General features: G+C 43.4%; 2 protein-coding genes across 7 annotated transcripts in view; both read left to right on the forward strand.

Annotated features, from left to right (window-relative positions):
- Positions 1 to 803, forward strand: part of LOC143293065 (disco-interacting protein 2 homolog C-like) — an 89272-nt gene extending 88469 nt beyond the window's left edge. For 3 of the 6 annotated variants that reach the window (XM_076603944.1, XM_076603945.1, XM_076603947.1), the window contains one exon: positions 170 to 801. In XM_076603944.1, the coding sequence (XP_076460059.1) occupies positions 170 to 422 (253 nt within the window). In that variant the 3' untranslated portion in view covers positions 423 to 801. Of the gene's footprint in view, positions 1 to 169 lie in introns of all 6 variants that reach the window. The other 3 variants (XM_076603941.1, XM_076603943.1, XM_076603942.1) reach the window with 2 other exon arrangements.
- A 742-nt stretch (positions 804 to 1545) lies between these two features.
- On the forward strand, positions 1546 to 10851 carry LOC143292339 (uncharacterized). Its single transcript, XM_076602528.1, has 7 exons — positions 1546 to 1572; positions 2952 to 2963; positions 3253 to 3264; positions 3386 to 3397; positions 4824 to 4831; positions 8340 to 8815; positions 8896 to 10851. Exons 1-7 carry the CDS (start codon positions 1546 to 1548, stop codon positions 9495 to 9497), a joined length of 1149 nt encoding a protein of 382 aa, XP_076458643.1. The 3' UTR covers positions 9498 to 10851.
- Positions 10852 to 24278: the final 13427 nt, after the last annotated feature.

Raw genomic sequence — 24278 nt, forward strand, 5'->3', positions numbered from 1 at the left:
CACTATGTCATGTCCACAGTGCCATGTGTCAAACTGAGTGATGTGTAACACACTATGTCATGTCCACAGTGCCATGTGTCAAACTGAGTGATGTGTAACACACTATGTCATGTCCACAGTGCCATGTGTCAAACTGAGTGATGTGTAACACACTATGTCATGTCCACAGTGCCATGTTCACGTGGACCAATCTGCTGGTGGTGGTGGTGGAGCTGGATGGGCAGGAGAATGAGGCCCTGGACCTGGTGCCCCTGGTCACCAACGTGGTCCTGGAGGAGCACTTCCTCATCGTCGGGGTCGTCGTTGTCGTCGACCCGGGGGTCATCCCCATCAACTCCCGTGGCGAGAAGCAGCGCATGCACCTGAGGGATGGGTTCCTGGCCGACCAGCTGGACCCCATCTATGTGGCCTACAACATGTGAGACACTGACACCTTGATTGATGGATTCCTGGACAACTAGTTGGATCCTGTCTATGTGGCCTACAACATGTGAGACACAAGGTACATTGCTGTGTGGTGGATTTCTGGCCGACTAGTTGGATCCTGTCTATGTGGCCTGCAACATGTGAGACAGGGAAGGGGAGAAATATGTTTCTGTGAAATGGATTCCTGGCCGACTTTTTGGATTGTATTTATGAGGCCTGCAACGTGTGAGGTTGGAAAGAAAAGCAGAAGGATTTTCTGTCGGATGGTTTTGTGGTGGACCAATGGGATCTTCTCTTTGTGGCCAATGACAAGTGAGCAGTGGTTGGAATGGGGAAAGAAAATCATCCAGGATTGTCTGTGTGATGGTTTTTCTGGTGGACCAGTTGGATCCTGTCTGTAACATGTGAGTGATGGGGTTTGGGGGTGGGAGGGGGAAAAAGCATCCCTCATTTTCTGTGAAACGCTTTGGTGGACAACCAGTTGAGGGACCCAGTCTTCGTGGCCTATAAACATGTGAGCAGTGGTTGTTAAGAAAACCCTGCTGGGTTTTTCTGTGTGGAAGCAACAGGGAGGGTGGAAGTGAAAGGGGTACCACCACTGGACACCTGTCAGCACAACGCCTGTCACCTGAACTGTCATTGTCTCACAACACAGGGGCAGGTGGATGGTGACTGCTTTCTTCCCTCCAGGACTGGGACCAGCGCACACCATGGATGGTGCAGCACATATGTGAATTGGTCGCCTCCCTTCAGGCGTGTTCTCTCTCTCTCTGTCCTCGGCTGTCACACGACAAGGGGCGGTCCAGTCACTAGTGTTGTGTGGGCAGTGGCATTGTTCATCAACCACCTTGTCTGCTGGTCTGCAGGAGAACGTCACTAGTGTTGTGTGGGCAGTGGCATTGTTCATCACCCACCTTGTCTGCTGGTCTGCAGGAGAACGTCACCAGCGGGGAACTTTTGTCTGGGAATGCAGCCAGCCGTCTTCTGTGGAAGTTGTGGAGTTGTGGCAGACTGTGTGTGTGCGTGTTTGTCTTGTGTGTGCTGTGTGTGTGTTGTGTGTGTATGTGTGTGTGTGTGGTGTGTGTGTGTGTGTGCGCGCGCCCTGTTGTGGCAGTCAGTATGTTGGAGATGTTGACTGTGTTGGCTGTGAGTAAGTGTTGTGGACGTGTGTGGATTTGTGTGGTCAGAGAGACAGGTGGTGGTGATGGAACTGGTCCTCACCTCTGTTCAGATGCAACACACTCTTCCCTTCTCCCAATGTCTTTGTAGTTGTTTTTTTTATTCATCTGAGTTTGAGAGAGAAACCATTTTAATGTGAAATGCATCTTGACTTGTGGATGGTCATTGCTCAGGCGTTCTTTCTCACCCCACTCCCCCTCCACTCCTGACAGCTGCACTGTTCACTGGCGTCGGTGTTGTCTGCAGAGACACGGCCACAACAGAGACTGTGTCTGGGTGTTACTGCCTTCTGCACGCTGAGAGATTGTGTGAAAACACAGATCACACACATCGTGTCAGGTCACGGAGATTGTGTGAAAACACATCACACACATCGTGTCAGGTCACGGAGATTGTGTGAAAACACATCACACACATCGTGTCAGGTCACAGAGACTGTGTGAAAACACAGATCACACACATCGTGTCAGGTCACGGAGATTGTGTGAAAACACATCACACACATCGTGTCAGGTCACGGAGATTGTGTGAAAACACATCACACACATCGTGTCAGGTCACGGAGATTGTGTCAAAATACAGATCACACACATCGTGTCAGGTCACGGAGATTGTGTCAAAATACAGATCACAGTTGAACACGTGTCCTGACAACAAAGAGGGTGGAGTGAAACAGGACGCAGAAAATACACCGGCACGATCACCTGCTGAAGGTGGAAGTAGGAGTACTGGAGTTTTCTGCAAAAATCTGCATTTGTGTGTCTGTGTATGTGGTGTGGGATGTGTTTGTGGTGTGTATGTGTGTGTGTTACTATGTGTAGTGTGTGTGTGTCTCTCAGTGCATCAGCACGACAGCATTGATGTGTGAAGAGCTCTGTGCACACGTCAGTGCGTTGACTGGGCATTCATTCACCTTGAGCAGATTCCAGTGTCAGTTACAATGCAATATTGTGTGGTGAACTTGATAAGGCTGACCGTGACACCACAGTGAACAGACACAGGGGCATTTCTCTCTGTCGTAATGGAGGGCTGCAGTGCAGATACTTTCCCCCAGGGGGCAGTGTGCACAAACAACACTCCATGGTGTGCTTGTTTTGGTGTGCTGACACGTTTCCAGTGGAAACTTGTGGCGACAAGTTAGTGAGCGTGAGCCTGAACTCACCAAGTGTATTTTGCTGTGTGTGGATGTGTTTTTTGTGAGTTAGGATGTGTGTTTGGACTGTTTTTTGGATGTGTTGCGTTGCAGACTGTGTATTATGTGAGTTCGGATGTGTGTTTGGACTGTGTATTTTGTGAGTTTGGATGTGTTGCAGACTGTGTATTTTGTGAGTTTGGATGTGTTGCAGACTGTGTATTTTGTGAGTTTGGATGTGTGTTTGGACTGTGTATTTTGTGAGTTTGGATGTGTTGCAGACTGTGTATTTTTTGAGTTGGATGTGTGTTTGGACTGTGTATTTTGTGAGTTTGGATGTGTGTTTGGACTGTGTATTTTGTGAGTTTGGATGTGTGTTTGGACTGTGTATTTTGTGAGTTTGGATGTGTTGCAGACTGTGTATTATGTGAGTTCGGATGAGTGTTTGGACTGTGTATTTTGTGAGTTTGGATGTGTTGCAGACTGTGTATTTTGTGAGTTTGGGTGTGTTGCAGACTGTGTATTATGTGAGTTCGGATGAGTGTTTGGACTGTGTATTTTGTGAGTTTGGATGTGTTGCAGACTGTGTATTTAGTGAGTTTGGATGTGTTGCAGACTGTGTATTTAGTGAGTTTGGATGTGTTGCAGACTGTGTATTTTGTGAGTTTGGATGTGTTGCAGACTGTGTATTTAGCTGGTTGTGGGCTCACATGTCTATATCTTGCTCTACTCTGTCATATATCAGCCAAGAGGTACAGTCTTGCTTGTGGTTGTAAAACTTGTGGGATAAGGTTTGGTTTGGTTGTTTTTTTTTCATTTGTTTTTTGTTGTTGTTGTTTTTCTCCAACTCACAACCATTGTCTTAAAAGTAATGAAGAGATTTCAGACTGAGTGCCTACCATGTCACATCAACATTTTTTCCTGAACTTGTGAAAGAAATTAGAATGTTTCGGTTACCATGCCCAGCCTTGAGGAAAATGATACTTGTGTGTGTTTTCCTGTCAAGCTTCAGCTTCACATAGATTCACAGTCCAAGACTTAGTTTGAGTGCAGGATTGAAACCAGCATTTATATCAAGCCCAGGATGTATGTATAATAATTAGAATTATTTTCAGTGCAAGATAGGTAGATAACTGGACATATTTTGTGTCCAAGATAGTTATGGGGAATATACGTTTTGAGTGCCAAGAGTCTGGCCAATACAGTTGTTTTGCAACTTGGCTGATTCTTATTTGTTTGATGCAGACTTCCATGGTCACCTTTTCTCAGTTTGAAAGTATCTTCTTTTTTCTTTTTTTAAATATTTATTTATTTATTTATTTATTTTTTTAAATATTAATTTTTTTTCTTTTTTTTTTTTTTTCCTCACTTATTATTTTACTTCCTTGTTAATATGTCCCTAACACTAACAGTCTCTTCCACCCCCTTCCCCCACTCCTGCCCTCTCACCCCCTGCCCACCTTCCCTCACCCTTCCCTTTCAGAACCCTTTCTTTCCCTCATACATTCACACTGAGAGTTCTACTCACCCTGCTTTGTGTCCTTTCCTGTGACTTCTCATCACTTTCCTTTCCTGAACTTCACTCTCTCTCCCTCTCTGTCTGTACCTTTCTGTCTGTCACTCACTCATTTCATTTGCCTGAAGAAGAGCTTGTGGCTCGATACGTCGCCTCTTTGATCCCAAGTAAGTCGACTTTTACCAAGATTTTTTTAGTCTACCTCCCACTATCTTCTAGTGAGTTTCTGCCTTTGCTAAATACCGAATAGTATACATACATGTATGTGTGTGAGTACATGTTCATGACCAGCAGAAGAAGAGTAAGAATGCTTCCAGGTATCATTGAAAAGTGGTATACTATGTTTATAGCTAAAGTCTGAACATGAGTGTCGACTTAGCAATGGAAACAGTCAGTGAGAGGCTGGCTTTTGAGTTCCGGTCACCAGCAATAAGATAATGTCACTGTGTTCATGGCATATTCATGTTAGAGTCAGTTTGTTCATGGCACATGTTGGTGTCACCTGTTAGAGTCAGTGTGTTCATTTGTCTTAGTGTGTGTCACTGTGTTCATGGTGTAAGTTTGTGTCAGTTGTCAGAGTCAGTGTGTCTTTAGTTTATGCCTTTGTGTGCGTCCATGCGTTCATGGCATGTGTTTTTGTAAAGCACCTAGAGTAGATTTCTGGATAGTGTGCTATAGATATAAGTATCCATTATTATCATTATTATTATTATTATGTTAGTGACAGTTTGTTCATAGCGCATGTTAGTGTCAGCTGTTGAGTCAGTGTGTTATGTCTGTATGTCAGTTGTGCATGACGCATGAGTAGGAAGTGAAACGTGTGTCAGTGTTTGACGGAGTGTCAGGGAGGAGGGGCATTTGGAATGTCTGTCTGTCAGCACTCCACAGTAAAACAGTAAGGATGCAACACTCTGTCTCTTTTTACATCTTCCTTCATTTGTCATCATTTATTTATAGATGTACGCTGCCCTGTCTTTGTAATTTCCTGGATTACAAATTGCATGGTTAGAACACCAGTAATCGTCTTGAAGGAAATATGATTCTTTTGTAAACTGAACATGCCGCCCCAAGCCCCTTTGTTTTCCTTTTTTTTATTTTTTTTTTTTTACTATCTTATTGGAAATATTGTATGTTTTGTTCATGTGAGTTGCGTTTTTAGATCAACGAAGAACAGCTTGTTTTTATTTTTGATGTGAAGTATTTAGTCTTATACTGATGTCTTTCAAGCTTAGTGCAATGTGATGGTGACATTTTGCTTGCTGTTTTTAGACTCGCAGTTTACTGAACCTTTTGTTTTAGAATGAAATTCTCTCCTTTTTTTTCTCTTCCTGATTAAGTAATACCCAGCTTTTTTTCTTAAAAAATTATTTTTTTTATAAGAAGACATATTTCTTGAATTTGAAACCAACAAAGAATGCAAAAAGGGTGAATGGGTTGAAAATAAAATTACGATCCAGAATTTTGGATGAAGCACTAGAACTGAAAAGCCACTTTTTTGGTGTCTTTTTTAAAACTTTTTTGTATTAAAATTTTTTTTTTTTAACCTTTCAGAGAATTCCTTTGAAGATAAAAAGCTAGCTGAACACTGTATCAGTGTATTCACATGTACATGTGTCTGTGCATGTATATGTCATTATGTGTGTGTGTCACTGTGTGTGTGTGTTTATGTCAAAGTATATTTGGGTGGGTGTGTATAACTATAAGGCATACTTTTTTTTTCCGAGACATGATTTATATCATATAAATGTTTGCATTAATTTCAGTGTTGATCTTTCCACTTGGCATTATCAATCTTTTCTGTTCCACAGAGCTGTAATAATAATGGTCATCCTACTTCCATTTTCATCTGTGTCTCTTGGATTTCAAATGAGCACCACACCTCTCGTAACGATGCCTTTGGAAAATGAATGAAAAATATGTGGAGAGGTGTCGTGTAGCTTGATAGAAGTGTCCTGCAGTGTAATCAAAATGGTGTGATGGTTGTCAAGCTGTTGGTTTTGTGCGCTGACTTCAAGACATCAGCCCTGTTTTCGTCTTCTCCATCACTTGCGTTCTTTGGTGCTATTTTTCTGGAGGTCTTTTTCCTGATTGTCACGTCCCTTATCTCCGTGCGTAGTCGCTGCTTTGCTTTGAGAACCATCATTCGTCTTGATTTGACCATTGCTGGGATCTGACTTTCCTGAAGATTACATTTGTTCATTTGTTGATGGAACTTTTTATGCTTTTTTCATTATTGAACCTTGCAAGGTATGGATCTCAAGATTGTTTTTGTACGCTATGTGGTATTGTTAGAGGCTGTTTTTGTACGCTATGTGGTATTGTTAGAGGCTGTTTTTGTACGCTGTGTGGTATTGTTAGAGGCTGTTTTTGTACGCTATGTGGTATTGTTAGAGGCTGTTTTTGTACGCTATGTGGTATTGTTAGAGGCTTGTTTTTGTTGCTTTTTTTGTTTTATTTATAAAAGTTGAGGAACAGTAGCTGGATTGATCAAGTTGTGGAGTGAGGATTTGTTTGACATTTAATTGTGTAGACATGTTCTTCAGTTGCTTCTTCAGGTATGCTGTAAGCGTAGATGATGTCGTAAAAACTCTGATCCTTGAAAAGCTATTGCTGGAAAACATGCAGCATGAATAGCTTGTGGAGTGTAACTTCATGTGGAAAGCTTGTGGAGTGTAACTTCATAAGTGTGCAAGAATCGGAACTGTAGCCTGAAAATCAAAATCATACCATGGACTAGTTTTTGCCTCAAAATCCCAGTTGTTTTTGAATTGTAAAAAATAACAAATCAGTGATTACTTTATCAGTATAACTTAAGAAACTGTAATGGAATCTGTTGTACTGGTGATAAAGAAGTTTCTGAATACATTGACAGGTAGAAGTATCATTCGTTTTTACCTGTCATCATCCTGGTCATGTTCGTTCACAGGTGTAGCTCACAGTTACAGATATTGATAAATCTAGAAACAGGTATCAAGATTCTGCCATATTCACGTACATGTTTTCTTTTTCCATTCACATTGAGTTTGGAGTACTTGTTCTGTTTACTCAGTGTCTTGTTACTTGGATCACTGTCAGGTAATGTCTGTTCCAGAGTTCATAGAAACTGTTAATTACCCATCAGTGCATGGCACATTTTAGAAACTTGACCAGTTAGTGCATAGTATGTTATCACATATGTAAACCACAGCACATTCACTTTTCAAGCACACTGTTGCATACCGGTACATTGATATCAGCAGCAAAATAGGAACAACTTTTCTTAGGCATGGTCATCTGTAAATAAATTCATGTATATTCCTTTCATTTATACATGTTCTTTTATTGAAAAGAAAAGTATGTAATCAACAACACAGAACTTATTTTTGCATCGACAGTGTACTGGGAAATGACACCTAAATAGAAGTGGTAATTTAAAGGGGAAGTGTGGAAGTGAGATGCAGGTCAAGTTGAGAGAGAAGAGAATGTTATGAAGCATGCTGGCCACAGTTGGTGTGTGTGTGTGTGAGCTGTGAATCTGGGAATGTTATGAAGCAAGCATGCTGGCCACAGTTGGTGTGTGTGTGTGTGAGCTGTGAATCTGGGAATCTGTTCAAGGAGAGGGTGGTCTCCCTCGATTATGAATAGCCTGTTGCCATTGGAGACCGTGATAAGGGAAAGGTGTTTTATGTGAGACTGCTACATGAGCATTGAGCACTGTTCAGGTTTAGATAGGGTGAAAGGGTTAGGTTGCAGGGACTGCAGAGAGTTGTTTGTTTGTTTTTGTTGGCCTGAGACTTCAATCCTTAAACACTTCCCAGAAATGTCAGAATGTTACAGGAGCGTTGGACACTGTGCAGGTTTGGATAGGGTGAAGGGGGTAGCTTGCAAGGACTACAGAGGGGTTGGTTGTTTTGGGGGTTTTTTGTTGTTGTTTTTGTTGGCCTGAGACTTCAAACCTTAAACACTCCCCAGAAAAGAAAAAAAGCAGAATTCAGGCTACAATGAAGGAAAAAAAGATCACAAACAAAATGATTTGTTTTAACGGGCTGTACAGACTTGGAGAACAAAATGAGTTTGCCAACTTGTGTGCAGTGTGGAAGGTTGAAGTGCAGTAGATGTTTGTGTGGCAGGGAGAACCAGAAGTGCAGTAGATGTTTGTGTGGCAGGGAGAACCAGAAGTGCAGTAGATGTTTGTGTGGCAGGGAGAACCAGAAGTGCAGTAGATGTTTGTGTGGCAGGGAGAACCAGAAGTGCAGTAGGTGTTTGTGTGGCAGGGAGAACCAGAAGTGCAGTAGATGTTTGTGTGGCAGGGAGAACCAGAAGTGCAGTAGGTGTTTGTGTGGCAGGGAGAACCAGAAGTGCAGTAGATGTTTGTGTGGCAGGGAGAACCAGAAGTGCAGTAGGTGTTTGTGTGGCAGGGAGAACCAGAAGTGCAGTAGATGTTTGTGTGGCGGGGAGAACCAGAAGTGCAGTAGGTGTTTGTGTGGCAGGGAGAACCAGAAGTGCAGTAGGTGTTTGTGTGGCGGGGAGAACCAGAAGTGCAGTAGGTGTTTGTGTGGCGGGGAGAACCAGAAGTGCAGTAGGTGTTTGTGTGGCAGGGAGAACCAGAAGTGCAGTTGGGGAGAACCAGAAGTGCAGTTGGGGAGAACCAGAAGTGCAGTAGGTGTTTGTGTGGCAGGGAGAACCAGAAGTGCAGTAGGTGTTTGTGTGGCGGGGAGAACCAGAAGTGCAGTAGGTGTTTGTGTGGCAGGGAGAACCAGAAGTGCAGTAGATGTTTGTGTGGCGGGGAGAACCAGAAGTGCAGTAGGTGTTTGTGTGGCAGGGAGAACCAGAAGTGCAGTAGGTGTTTGTGTGGCGGGGAGAACCAGAAGTGCAGTAGATGTTTGTGTGGCGGGGAGAACCAGAAGTGCAGTAGGTGTTTGTGTGGCAGGGAGAACCAGAAGTGCAGTAGGTGTTTGTGTGGCAGGGAGAACCAGAAGTGCAGTTGGGGAGAACCAGAAGTGCAGTAGGTGTTTGTGTGGCAGGGAGAACCAGAAGTGCAGTAGGTGTTTGTGTGGCAGGGAGAACCAGAAGTGCAGTAGGTGTTTGTGTGGCAGGGAGAACCAGAAGTGCAGTAGATGTTTGTGTGGCAGGGAGAACCAGAAGTGCAGTAGGTGTTTGTGTGGCGGGGAGAACCAGAAGTGCAACAGAGGTGTTTGTGTGGCAGGGAGAACCAGAAGTGCAACAGAGGTGTTTGTGTGGCAGGGAGAACCAGAAGTGCAGTAGATGTTTGTGTGGCAGGGAGAACCAGAAGTGCAGTAGGTGTTTGTGTGGCAGGGAGAACCAGAAGTGCAACAGAGGTGTTTGTGTGGAGGAGACAGAGCCCCAGCAGAGGTGTCTTCTTCCCTGTGTCAACCAAACCAGCTCACACGTAGTAGTGTGGAGGATTATCGTTACATGTGATCCGCTGAAGAAGAGTTGTGAGTTATTTGAAGAACCAGTATTCTGTGAAGAATCGAAGTGTATGGCACACATGTGATTGATCTGTGTTGTATGGTGTGAGCCAAGCAGAGTTGTTGGTTTTGTTTGGGTTGGTTTGTTAAGGTTTTTTTTTCTTTTTTCTTCTGTGAGATCACTGTTCTGATTATGCATTTTCATTGTGCTTAAATGTTTGCGCATTAGAGAGATGAGCAAAATTTTGTGTTTTTTTTTTTTGTGTGAAAAATATGTCATGTATACAATATACATACTGCGTATTTCAGAGCTAATAATGGACATGGTTTTGCTCACTTTTGTGTACTTTGGCTTAATTTTCCCTTGTGCAGCTGCCGTAGTACATGGTTGACAGTGTTTGTGGGCGTGGTAACTCCTTCATTTGACATGAATGTGTTGTAAACGTTTGAATGGATTGCTGTTGTTGTTTTGGTCGTGTCTACTGAACCTGTGTATGTGGAGGAAAGCCATGCTCTCTGGCGAGTGTTTGCTTTGATGAGAACGACAGTTCAATCAGCTTCAATGCAGCTGAGAGGAGATATAAATATTATGTGTATGGATAACTATGTATGTGTCATTTTGATTTGGAATGGGATATTAGTACTTGCTCATTGTATAAAACTGTTGTGATTGCTGCTTTTGTTTTTGCTTCAAGTTGATTTTTTTTAACATTTTGCTTCGTTTTAGAATTGCAAGTCTTGAAGCAGTATTTTGTATCGTGTATTTGTAACAGTAGAGTGCAAGCATTTGCGTGTGCATGCATATTGAATTTGAAGCATAGGGGTGTGAGTGAAAGAGAAACCGTGGAAGAGGTGTTGCAAAAGTAGATCTGAGGGAGTCTGCATGATCTTTGATTTGCTATGCATGCAATGTAGGCAATATGATTAACTCACTGTACAGAACTACCATGCTAACCAGAGGTTGTTGTGCAAGCCTTTTTCATGTCACATCATTCATCAGGTCTATCAACATGTTGCTTTTTAATTGATCTGGGTTTTTTTTTATATATAAATTTTAATTGATCTTGTTTTTTTTATATTAAATAATTATTTACTGAAAAAATGTTCTTAATCATGCTGTAATATGGAACATGTGTGATCTTTGGTTCTGCTGTTGTCATGAATGGGATGAGAATTAAAATGGTGTGTTTGTTTCCATTCTGTGTGTGTGTGAGACACATATAATGCAGCCCCACAGATACTGTCTCACTCTGACAGTAAGCGCGTTATTACAAATCAGTCGTATTTAATACCCAGTTAGTGAAATAACAAGCGATAACGCCATTAAATAAAATACAAGCATCGCTTCACTTTCCACAAGCAGGTTTCATAATAGTATACAACCTTCTATGGTTGGACTGTTCATGATTAGACCTGAACACACACACTTCCATCAGGGAACAAGACAGTATGCACATACATAAATATATATTTAAATACACAATTTTAACAAATATGCCACCAAACAGGCATACACTCATCAAAACTGCCCTGCCTCCATGTTTTCAATGCTATGTTCAGCACTGAAAATGCAACGTTTTTCTATCATTTTTGACTTCTTTTTTTTTTAAATTGTTAAAGGGATTTCATTTTAACTGAATTTTTAACAAGATTGCGTCACATACCACCTACAGCACCCACTCCCTCTGATTCTTTCTTCGCAGTTTGTAAACAAAACAACAGAACTGGGTTGCTTTGAGCCGTCTTAGCAGTGCAAAGTTTGCTTAGTGATGAAAATTCCTTAATCTGTGGAATTGGCATACCACATGGACATTGGAAAATCCTTAACAGTAAGCATAAATACCAAGATTACTCATGTAACTAAACCTAGGTTTATACACAAGCAATGTGTATGTGTGTGTTATTTATATATAATCGAGAGAGATGAGAGGTTGTCAGGAAGAAATTACATGCAGCTCAAAGAGAGCATGGAATATCGAACGAGACGATCTCTATTTATCAAAGAGGGTACACATACCGCTTACTTGTTAAAGATGTATACACATACCACTTACTTATCAAAGACATTTACGTATACTGCTTATTTATTAGAGATGTTTACACATTCCATGGCGATTTTTGGCCAGTTCTTTGGTCTCTGACCTTGGTGTTCAGTGTTCCACTCACTGGGAACACTGTCTTTTGTTGCACATCAGCCTCAGTGTTTAACCCTTTTGAGCCCTGACCACCGCTTTACCGGTGATAGAGAAAAATGACAATGCCTAGCCACCGGTTGAGCGGTGCATAAACACTTGTCGTGTTTTGCTATTGGTTGACTTATATTGAAGAGCCAATCAGAAAAACCGTAATATTCTGACGTCAGCTAACGTAGTACCAACATGGCCGCGCCTTTTCACTGTGTTTTGTGCATGTGCTTTGGATAAAAAAAGATCGATTTCAATATAAGTCAACCAATAGCAAAACACGACACAAGTGTTTACGCACCGCTCAACCGGTGGCTAGGCATTATGTCATTTTTCTCTACCACCGGTAAAGCGGTGGTCAGGGCACTCTTTTTATATCTGCCATGACACATTAAGTACCAATTATTTGCAAATTTTGGCTCAGGAGCTCAGGCAGAAGGGTTAAAATTGCTCAGGAACTCAGGGCTCAAAAGGTTAAACAATACCCACAAATGAATCTGACTGGCAAGAAACACACACACACACACACACATATATATATATATATATATATATCCAGCCTGCATTTATCATTTTAAGATCTTTGGAAGATGTCCAAGGTATATATCATCTATGTACAACCCATAAAAATATCTGGTTTACCTGCTGGTATAATGGTGGTTCTTTGGACACATCAGAACTGAACACAGCTATGTGTACATATGATACACAAAGCTATCATCAAAATGACATTATCTTTCAACTTATTCATCCCATTGTGCCTTCATTGGTATCAAACTGGCAAACTGTCAAAACCTGGGCTAGGTTGCATGAGCGATCTTAGCAGCCCGAAGTTTTCTCAATGCTAAGAATTTTCCTAAGTTTACAGAATTAGCATAGAATTAAGAAAAATTCTTAACACCAAATGCTGCAATGACTGCTCACACAACTTAGCCTTGGGAGGCAGACGGGGAAGGTTTTGGGGGGGGAACAACACCACTTTCAACATCTGCACATTTCTGGAAACTCTAGTCAACTCCAGCCAGAGTTTGTTTGAAATCAATACTGCAATACAGTGAAATAAATGAACATGAAAATTACATGCCACCCCCACCCCTCCCAAAATACAGGCAAGTGTCAGGGCTGCCCTCAGAGACGAATACTGTGACGTCCCTACACTGACCGGACCACAAGGTGAACTGCTACATGACCTGTACACTGGATGAACAACCTATCTAATTTCACCACGCTTTAGTCGGTGACGGTCTGTCACTGTCCTGATTCTGTGGATGGGAACCAAGGCAGGGCTGCACGACACACCAGGAACTGCTAGTCTGTGGATTATTTTCACCACTTCCCAAGACATGTCCACAGACCCTTCAACTGTGTGAAGTTCAGCAAAAACAGCGACATAAGCTGAGGAAGTGACAACAGCGACATAAGCTGAGGAAGTGACAACAGCGACATAAGCAGAAGAACTGACAGAGTAAAAGAAGTTATCATTTTTATCATTATTGTCGCTTATTGTCCAGCCAACTGCACACGGTCATATCAGGACTGCCCAACTACACAAATGTCCAACCGCGTTAAACAACAAAACTATCACATACAGTCATTAAAAAAAAAATGTCATTAAAGATAAACCTACAAAACACCGTTCATGACACACTATCTGAACCGTTTAGCTCCTTTGGGCAAATAAGATTAGACCGTGCCGTCAGCCCCTCCACTTAATTCATCATCCAAAGATCATGAAAAATCATAAAAAAAAGGAAGAAAAAAATCCAATACACACCTGAACTTCAAAGCCCAACAAAAAATACACAAAAAGGCTACAGACAAATCACACTGCAGATTGGACAGCTAGTGCCCATCCCAGTGTCTACAATGACACTACCTAATCGCTAGAGCAAAACAGCACAGACAGTTCATCATAAACTGCAGAAAAGAAAAAAGGTATCAAAGCCTGCTCGAAAAAAGAAAGGGCGATGGACTGGGAAGGCAGAAAAAGGAGACAACAGTGATGATAGACAAGGCAATGGACTGGGAAGGCAGAAAAAGGAGACAACAGTGAAGATAGAAAGGGCAATGGACTGGGAAGGCAGAAAAAGGAGACAACAGTGAAGATAGAAAGGGGAATGGACTGGGAAGGCAGAAAAAGGAGACAACAGTGAAGATAGAAAGGGCAATGGACTGGGAAGGCAGAAAAAGGAGACAACAGTGAAGATAGAAAGGGCAATGGACTGGGAAGGCAGAAAAAGGAGACAACAGTGAAGATAGAAATGGGAAGGCAGAAAAAGGAGACAACAGTGAAGATAGAAAGGGCAATGGACTGGGAAGGCAGAAAAAGGAGACAACAGTGAAGATAGAAAGGGGAATGGACTGGGAAGACAGAAAAAGGAGACAACAGTGAAGATAGAAAGGGGAATGGACTGGGAAGGCAGAAAAAGGAGACAACAGTGAAGATAGAAAGGGCAATGGACTGGGAAGGCAGAAAAAGGAGACAACAGTGAAGATAGAAAGGGCAATGGACTGGGAAGGCAGAAAAAGGAGACAACAGTGAAGATAGAAAGGGCAATGGACTGGGAAGGCAGAAAAAGGAGACAACAGTGAAGATAGAAAGGGCAATGGACTGGGAAGGCAGAAAAAGGAGACAACAGTGAAGATAGAAAGGGCAATGGACTGGGAAGGCAGAAAAAGGAGACAACAGTGAAGATAGAAAGGGGAATGGACTGGGAAGACAGAAAAAGGAGACAACAGTGAAGATAGAAAGGGGAATGGACTGGGAAGGCAGAAAAAGGAGACAACAGTGAAGATAGAAAGGGCAATGGACTGGGAAGGCAGAAAAAGGAGACAACAGTGAAGATAGAAAGGGCAATGGACTGGGAAGGCAGAAAAAGGAGACAACAGTGAAGATAGAAAGGGGAATGGACTGGGAAGGCAGAAAAAGGAGACAACAGTGAAGATAGAAAGGGCGATGGACTGGGAAGGCAGAAAAAGGAGACAACAGTGAAGATAGAAAGGGGAATGGACTGGGAAGACAGAAAAAGGAGACAACAGTGAAGATAGAAAGGGCAATGGACTGGGAAGACAGAAAAAGGAGACAACAGTGAAGATAGAAAGGGCAATGGACTGGGAAGGCAGAAAAAGGAGACAACAGTGAAGATAGAAAGGGCGATGGACTGGGAAGGCAGAAAAAGGAGACAACAGTGAAGATAGAAAGGGCGATGGACTGGGAAGGCAGAAAAAGGAGACAACAGTGAAGATAGAAAGGGGAATGGACTGGGAAGGCAGAAAAAGGAGACAACAGTGAAGATAGAAAGGGGAATGGACTGGGAAGACAGAAAAAGGAGACAACAGTGAAGATAGAAAGGGCAATGGACTGGGAAGGCAGAAAAAGGAGACAACAGTGAAGATAGAAAGGGGAATGGACTGGGAAGGCAGAAAAAGGAGACAACAGTGAAGATAGAAAGGGCAATGGACTGGGAAGGCAGAAAAGGGAGGCAACAGTGAAGGAAGAAAGGGGAATGGACTGGGAAGGCAGAAAAAGGAGACAACAGTGAAGATAGAAAGGGGAATGGACTGGGAAGACAGAAAAAGGAGACAACAGTGAAGATAGAAAGGGGAATGGACTGGGAAGACAGAAAAAGGAGACAACAGTGAAGATAGAAAGGGCAATGGACTGGGAAGACAGGAAAAGGAGACAACAGTGAAGATAGAAAGGGCAATGGACTGGGAAGACAGAAAAAGGAGACAACAGTGATGAAAGGGCAATGGACTGGGAAGGCAGAAAAAGGAGACAACAGTGATGAAAGGGCAATGGACTGGGAAGACAGAAAAAGGAGACAACAGTGAAGAAAGGGCAATGGACTGGGAAGGCAGGAAAAGGAGACAACAGTGAAGAAAGGGCAATGGACTGGGAAGGCAGGAAAAGGAGACAACAGTGAAGAAAGACAGAGGGCAGAAAGAAAGAGAGCGACAGAAAAGAGGAAGGTTCCAGCACAAATTCCAGAAGGCAGGGATGCAATATTCATACTGAAAGAGCCCTGGCATCCCAGCGGGGCATGTGACATCTAACGACAGCACAGTAAAAGAAGGGACATCAGAACAGACGAAGAGACAAGCTACAAGAAATGTCAAACAAGAGCTAAGGAAGTGACAAGAAAGAGGAAGTGATACGCTGAAAAGACTTGACAGATCCAGTGACACCGCGAAGAATAGACCACACCATGCTGAAACGACATGACGGATCACATGACATGACAGCTGGGAAACGACATGACGGATCACATGACATGACAGCTGAGAAACGACATGACGGATCACATGACAAGACAGCTGGAGAAATGACATGACTGTGATCACATGACATGACAGCTGGGAAACGACATGACTGATCACATGACATGACATCTGGAGAAATGACATGACTGTGATCACATGACATGACAGCTGGGAATAGACATGACTGATCACATGACATGACAGCTGGGAAACGACATGATGGATCACATGACATGACAGCTGAGAAACGACATGACTGTGATCACATGACATGACAGCTGGAGAAACGACATGACTGATCAAATGACATGACAGCTGGGAAACATGACTGATCACATGACATGACAGCTGGGAAACATGACTGATCACATGACATGACAGCTGGAGAAACGACATGACTGATCAAATGACATGACAGCTGGGAAACGACATGACTGATCAAATGACATGACAGCTGGGAAACATGACGGATCACATGACAAAGGTGGAAAAGACCCCAAACCAAGTCTCACTAGGGGGACCAGGACTGGTGAGAATAAAAGCCACAGACTTTGCAAGTGAATGTTTAAGTGTGTAATCAACAACAAATTGACAAGAATTTAAACCCAAACATGATTCAATGGAACTGTGTTGCATGTCAGCAAGCGGAAAAATTAATTACCCGTTTTGGTTTCACTGTGAAAAGTTATCACAATGTTTTATATCATCATAAGTAAAATTACATCAGAAAAAACTCCCAAGCATGCATTCTCAAAGCTAAGCACTTCATTATGCTCAATTCAGTTTGAAACAGAGGCAACGGTATTCCTTTTGTGCAAAAAAAAAGAAGTAAAAATATTGCATAAAATTTGTCAAAGTATAAACATGTTCGACGTTCTCTCTAAAAATCTAGCGTACTACTTACAACAGCAAGATTTTTTCACATGAATAATTGTACATTTATTTTATAGAAAAAATCGCCCATACATACAAGTAAAGCACACATATGGCCTTGCACACACACACACTCACAGCCATGATTGTGAAATGAAACCAATGAATGAATCCCCATTTTTTGAAGTTTTCTATAACATCCAATTAGTTCAATAATTTCTGAAATGACACCCAGTACACACAAACAGCACTTTACACCACAAAACTAGTTTATTCTACCATTCTTTCAATCCTCTGCACACAGCAAGAGAGAGACAAACACCACCCACACACACTGAACATGTCCAAAATGGATGATGATGACCTCCAGAAAGGCCTTACACAATAAAGGGAGGAACATAAGAACCACCTGACAAACATCCACCAATGCCATGAGGCACACCTTTTCACATGTAACAATTTTCATGTGGTGTGGGACACCTTTTCACATGCAACAATTTTCATGTGGTGAGGGACACCTTTTCACATCAAACAATTTTCACGTTGTGAGGGACAACTTTTCACATGAAACAATCTTCATGTGGTGAGGGACAACTTTTCACATCAAACAATCTTCATGTGGTGAGGGACAACTTTTCACATCAAACAATCTTCATGTGGTGAGGGACAACTTTTCACATCAAACAATCTTCATGTGGTGAGGGACAACTTTTCACATCAAACAATCTTCATGTGGTGAGGGACAACTTTTCACATCAAACAATCTTCACTGCTGCTGTACATGGCTGCTGACACAACAAAAGCAAAGACGCCATGTTCACTGAAGTCCTAAGATGTAGATACCAGCCTGCCATTATTTGGGCTCTTGTCCATTTCACTTTGGAACACTGCTGTACAATCTAAGGCGCAAGCGCATACCCCCTCCCCCTCCAACACAGTCCACAAACAATGTACATATGTATATTACACATAGTTTCTAAACTCTAAACTCAAGACAGGCCAGGGGTGTTGGACACAATACAAGACACATAATTTTATTGGCAAGGAATATAAACATATTTATTCAAAGCACACTGACTTCAACACACAAATACACACAGAGCCACTGTCCACCTTTGCTGCTATGTTCCCCTTGTTCATAAAGATTAACAAGGAGACATTAAAACATTATAAAAGAAAGAAAAAAAAGAGAAGAAAAAAGGATGGGGATCTGATTCAGAATCACTTTATTATCTCAATTCAAGAAATTAAGATTTTGTGTGTGTGTGTGTGTGTGTGTGTGTGTGTGTGTGTGGGAGGGGAGATAAACAAGAAGAAAGGAGGGCCAGGCACTGACAGGCTGACTACAGCACACAGAAACAGGTCAACGATGGAGGGATCATGACGTCCACTGACATGACAACGATGGATGGACCATGACGTCCACTGACATGACAACGATGGATGGACCATGACGTCCACAGACATGACAACGATGGATGCATCATGACGTCCACAGGCATGACAACGATGGATGCAACATGACGTCCACTGACATGACAACCATGGAGGGACCATGATGTCCACTGACATGACAACCATGGATGGACCATGACGTCCACTGACATGACATCTATGGATGGACCATGACGTCCACTGACATGACAACGATGGATGCAACATGACGTCCACTGACATGACAACCATGGATGGACCATGACGTCCACTGACATGACAACGATGGATGCAACATGACGTCCACTGACATGACAACGATGGATGCATCATGACGTCCACAGACATGACAACAATGAATGCATCATGACGTCCACTGACATGACAATGATGGATGCATCATGACGTCCACTGACATGACAACGATGGATGCATCATGACGTCCACTGACATGACAACGATGGATGCATCATGACGTCCACTGACATGACAACCATGGAGGGACCATGACGTCCACTGACATGACAACCATGGATGGACCATGACGCCCACTGACATGACATCTATGGATGGACCATGACGTCCACTGACATGACAACCATGGATGCATCATGACGTCCACTGACATGACAACGATGGATGCATCATGACGTCCACAGACATGACAACAATGGATGCATCATGACGTCCACTGACATGACAACAATGGATGCATCATGACGTCCACTGACATCCAGCAGTCAGCAAAGTACTACAGCAGGAAGAAAACAGCAGAGGTACAGTGACACTGAGGACCATCCTACATTCTGGCCACACCTCTCATCACATCTGCTGCACTGCGACACAAACGTCTTCTGTGTCATCAGAAAAAAAAGATAATAATAATTATGATAAAAAAAATATACATATAAAATAAAATAATAATAATAATGATACAAGGAAAGAAGAAGAAGAAGAATGATAATCATAATAACTCAAAAGGCTTCAAGTCTCCCAACCCCCCAAAATGAACACACAAGACTTCCTTCTGAAGGTCTTCCATTGAAAACAGGGCATTTGGGGGCATGCTAAATAAAGATGAAATGATGACGACTTCCTAACTGTCCATTTTTCACACTTTTTTGTGCAAAAATTATGGAAACGACACTGTATAAAGATAATAATCATTGATAAATATTTAACAAAAAGTAAAGTTGTTAAAAAAAATGGTGGAGGACACCATGTCCTGAAAGCTTGAAACAAAGCTGGCAGGTTGAGGGTTCGAGTCATGGGCAAGCTAGAGTTTTGGGTCCCCCCCCCCTCTCTCTCTCTCCACCCAACTTCAACAGTGGTCTGGGTGTTATTCTTTCACACAGATAATTAGTCCAGACCCTGTGTGGACTGAAGGACTTGTAGGTGCATGTAAAACTATCGTGGTCTGAGGTGGCCCAGCAACACTTCTGTCGGAATACATCCTTTAAGGTTCAGTTTCCGTGTCAGTTTCTGGGAGGTGTCAAAGCTGAGGACTGATCAATATACACTACACATCTGTTAGTTTTACATAGAAAATTAAAAAATAACTTTAATCCTGTCACTGGTTATCAAAAAGAAAAATGCAGACATAAAATACACAAGGCCCTGGGACATGACGATACACTCTCTGTACAAAGCAATACAGGTTTCGGGTTTTTAACATGCATGAGATACAGGGAAACCTAAAAGACCAAGCGAAGATACAAACTACCTCAACAAAATATATCTATGTCCAGAATCAGGAGGAACACAGACACAGGAATAGACTGGATATCTATCAAAAATAGATCAGGTGTTATAACAGAGATAACAAAGACACAGGAATAGAGTGGATATCTATCAAAAATAGATCAGGTGTTATAACAGAGATAACAAAGACACAGGAATAGACTGGATATCTATCAAAAATAGATCAGGTGTTATAACAGAGATAACAAAGGCACATAAAAGACAGGAAGGCTAGAGTGATGGGGCAGGGTGGGGGGCGGTGGGGTGGAGGTGGGAGTGGGGTGGGGGGACAGAAAATAAGAGAGACAGAAGAATAGGGAAAGGGGGTGGTTTACAGCTGAACAGTTATCTGTGCCAACCAACAGTCTACAGATGGACAGTTACCTGTGCCAACCAAGAGTCTACAGATGGACAGAGTTACCTGTGCCGACCAACAGTCTACAGATGGACAGAGTTACCTGTGCCAACCAACACAGTCTACAGATGGACAGAGTTATTTATCTGTGCCGACCAACACAGTCTACAGATGGACAGAGTTACCTGTGCCAACCAACACAGTCTACAGATGGACATAGTTACCTGTGCAGACCAACAGTCTACAGATGGACAGAGTTACCTGTGCCAACCAACACAGTCTACAGATGGACAGTTACCTGTGCCAACCAACAGTCTACAGATGGACAGAGTTACCTGTGCCAACCAACACAGTCTACAGATGGACAGTTACCTGTGCCGACCAACAGTCTACAGATGGACAGAGTTACCTGTGCCAACCAACACAGTCTACAGATGGACAGAGTTACCTGTGCCAACCAACAGTCTGCAGATGGACAGAGTTACCTGTGCCAACCAACAGTCTACAGATGGACAGAGTTATCTGTGCCAACCAACAGTCTACAGATGGACAGAGTTACCTGTGCAGACCAACAGTCTACAGATGGACAGAGTTACCTGTGCCAACCAACAGTCTACAGATGGACAGAGTTACCTGTGCCAACCAACAGTCTACAGATGGACAGAGTTACCTGTGCCAACCAACACAGTCTACAGATGGACAGAGTTACCTGTGCCGACCAACAGTCTACAGATGGACAGAGTTACCTGTGCCAACCAACACAGTCTACAGATGGACAGAGTTATCTGTGCCAACCAACAGTCTACAGATGGACAGAGTTACCTGTGCCAACCAACAGTCTACAGATGGACAGAGTTACCTGTGCCAACCAACACAGTCTACAGATGGACAGAGTTACCTGTGCCAACCAACAGTCTACAGATGGACAGAGTTACCTGTGCCAACCAACAGTCTACAGATGGACAGAGTTACCTGTGCCGACCAACAGTCTACAGATGGACAGAGTTACCTGTGCCAACCAACAGTCTACAGATGGACAGTTACCTGTGCCAACCAACAGTCTACAGATGGACAGTTACCTGTGCCAACCAACACAGTCTACAGATGGACAGAGTTACCTGTGCCAACCAACAGTCTACAGATGGACAGTTACCTGTGCCAACCAACAGTCTACAGATGGACAGAGTTACCTGTGCCAACCAACACAGTCTACAGATGGACAGAGTTACCTGTGCCGACCAACAGTCTACAGATGGACAGAGTTACCTGTGCCAACCAACAGTCTACAGATGGACAGAGTTATCTGTGCCGACCAACAGTCTACAGATGGACAGTTACCTGTGCCGACCAACACAGTCTACAGATGGACAGAGTTACCTGTACTGACCAACACAGTCTGCAGATGGACAGAGTTACCTGTGCCAACCAACACAGTCTACAGATGGACAGAGTTACCTGTGCCAACCAACACAGTCTGCAGATGGACAGAGTTACCTGTGCCAACCAACAGTCTACAGATGGACAGAGTTACCTGTGCCAACCAACACAGTCTACAGATGGACAGAGTTACCTGTGCCGACCAACACAGTCTACAGATGGACAGAGTTACCTGTGCCAACCAACACAGTCTACAGATGGACAGTTACCTGTGCCAACCAACAGTCTACAGATGGACAGAGTTACCTGTGCCAACCAACACAGTCTACAGATGGACAGAGTTATCTGTGCCAACCAACAGTCTACAGATGGACAGTTACCTGTGCCGACCAACAGTCTACAGATGGACAGAGTTACCTGTGCCAACCAACACAGTCTACAGATGGACAGAGTTACCTGTGCCAACCAACAGTCTACAGATGGACAGTTATCTGTGCCGACCAACACAGTCTACAGATGGACAGAGTTACCTGTGCCAACCAACAGTCTACAGATGGACAGTTATCTGTGCCGACCAACACAGTCTACAGATGGACAGAGTTACCTGTGCCAACCAACAGTCTACAGATGGACAGTTATCTGTGCCGACCAACACAGTCTGCAGATGGACAGTTACCTGTGCCAACCAACAGTCTACAGATGGACAGTTATCTGTGCCGACCAACACAGTCTACAGATGTACAGAGTTACCTGTGCCAACCAACAGTCTACAGATGGACAGTTATCTGTGCCGACCAACACAGTCTGCAGATGGACAGTTACCTGTGCCAACCAACAGTCTACAGATGGACAGTTATCTGTGCCGACCAACACAGTCTGCAGATGGACAGAGTTACCTGTGCCAACCAACACAGTATATAGATGGACAGAGTTATCTGTGCCGACCAACACAGTCTACAGATGGACAGAGTTACCTGTTCTGACCAACACAGTCTACAGATGGACAGAGTTACCTGTACTGACCAACACAGTCTACAGATGGACAGAGTTACCTGTGCTGACCAACACAGTCTACAGATGGACAGAGTTACCTGTGCTGACCAACACAGTCTACAGATGGACAGAGTTATTTATCTGTGCCGACCAACACAGTCTACAGATGGACAGAGTTACCTGTGCCAACCAACACAGTCTACAGATGGACAGAGTTACCTGTGCCGACCAACACAGTCTACAGATGGACAGAGTTACCTGTGCCGACCAACACAGTCTACAGATGGACAGAGTTATTTATCTGTGCCGACCAACACAGTCTACAGATGGACAGAGTTATTTATCTGTGCCGACCAACACAGTCTACAGATGGACAGAGTTATTTATCTGTGCCGACCAACACAGTCTACAGATGGACAGAGTTACCTGTGCCAACCAACAGTCTACAGATGGACAGAGTTACCTGTGCCAACCAACACAGTCTACAGATGGACAGAGTTACCTGTGCCGACCAACAGTCTACAGATGGACAGTTACCTGTGCCAACCAACACAGTCTACAGATGGACAGAGTTACCTATGCCAACCAACAGTCTACAGATGGACAGTTATCTGTGCCGACCAACACAGTCTGCAGATGGACAGTTACCTGTGCCAACCAACAGTCTACAGATGGACAGTTATCTGTGCCGACCAACACAGTCTGCAGATGGACAGAGTTACCTGTGCCAACCAACACAGTATATAGATGGACAGAGTTATCTGTGCCGACCAACACAGTCTACAGATGGACAGAGTTACCTGTTCTGACCAACACAGTCTACAGATGGACAGAGTTACCTGTACTGACCAACACAGTCTACAGATGGACAGAGTTACCTGTGCTGACCAACACAGTCTACAGATGGACAGAGTTATCTGTGCTGACAAACACAGTCTGCAGATGGACAGAGTTATCTGTGCCGACCAACACAGTCTACAGATGGACAGAGTTACCTGTGCCAACCAACACAGTCTACAGATGGACAGAGTTACCTGTGCCAACCAACACAGTCTGCAGATGGACAGAGTTACCTGTGCCAACCAACACAGTCTACAGATGGACAGAGTTACCTGTGCCAACCAACACAGTCTACAGATGGACAGAGTTACCTGTGCCAACCAACACAGTCTACAGATGGACAGAGTTACCTGTGCAGACCAACAGTCTACAGATGGACAGAGTTACCTGTGCCAACCAACAGTCTACAGATGGACAGAGTTACCTGTGCCAACCAACAGTCTACAGATGGACAGTTACCTGTGCCAACCAACACAGTCTACAGATGGACAGAGTTATCTGTGCCAACCAACAGTCTACAGATGGACAGTTACCTGTGCCGACCAACAGTCTACAG

The sequence above is a fragment of the Babylonia areolata genome, chromosome 18 (assembly GCF_041734735.1).
Source record: "Babylonia areolata isolate BAREFJ2019XMU chromosome 18, ASM4173473v1, whole genome shotgun sequence".
NCBI lineage: Eukaryota > Metazoa > Mollusca > Gastropoda > Neogastropoda > Buccinidae > Babylonia > Babylonia areolata.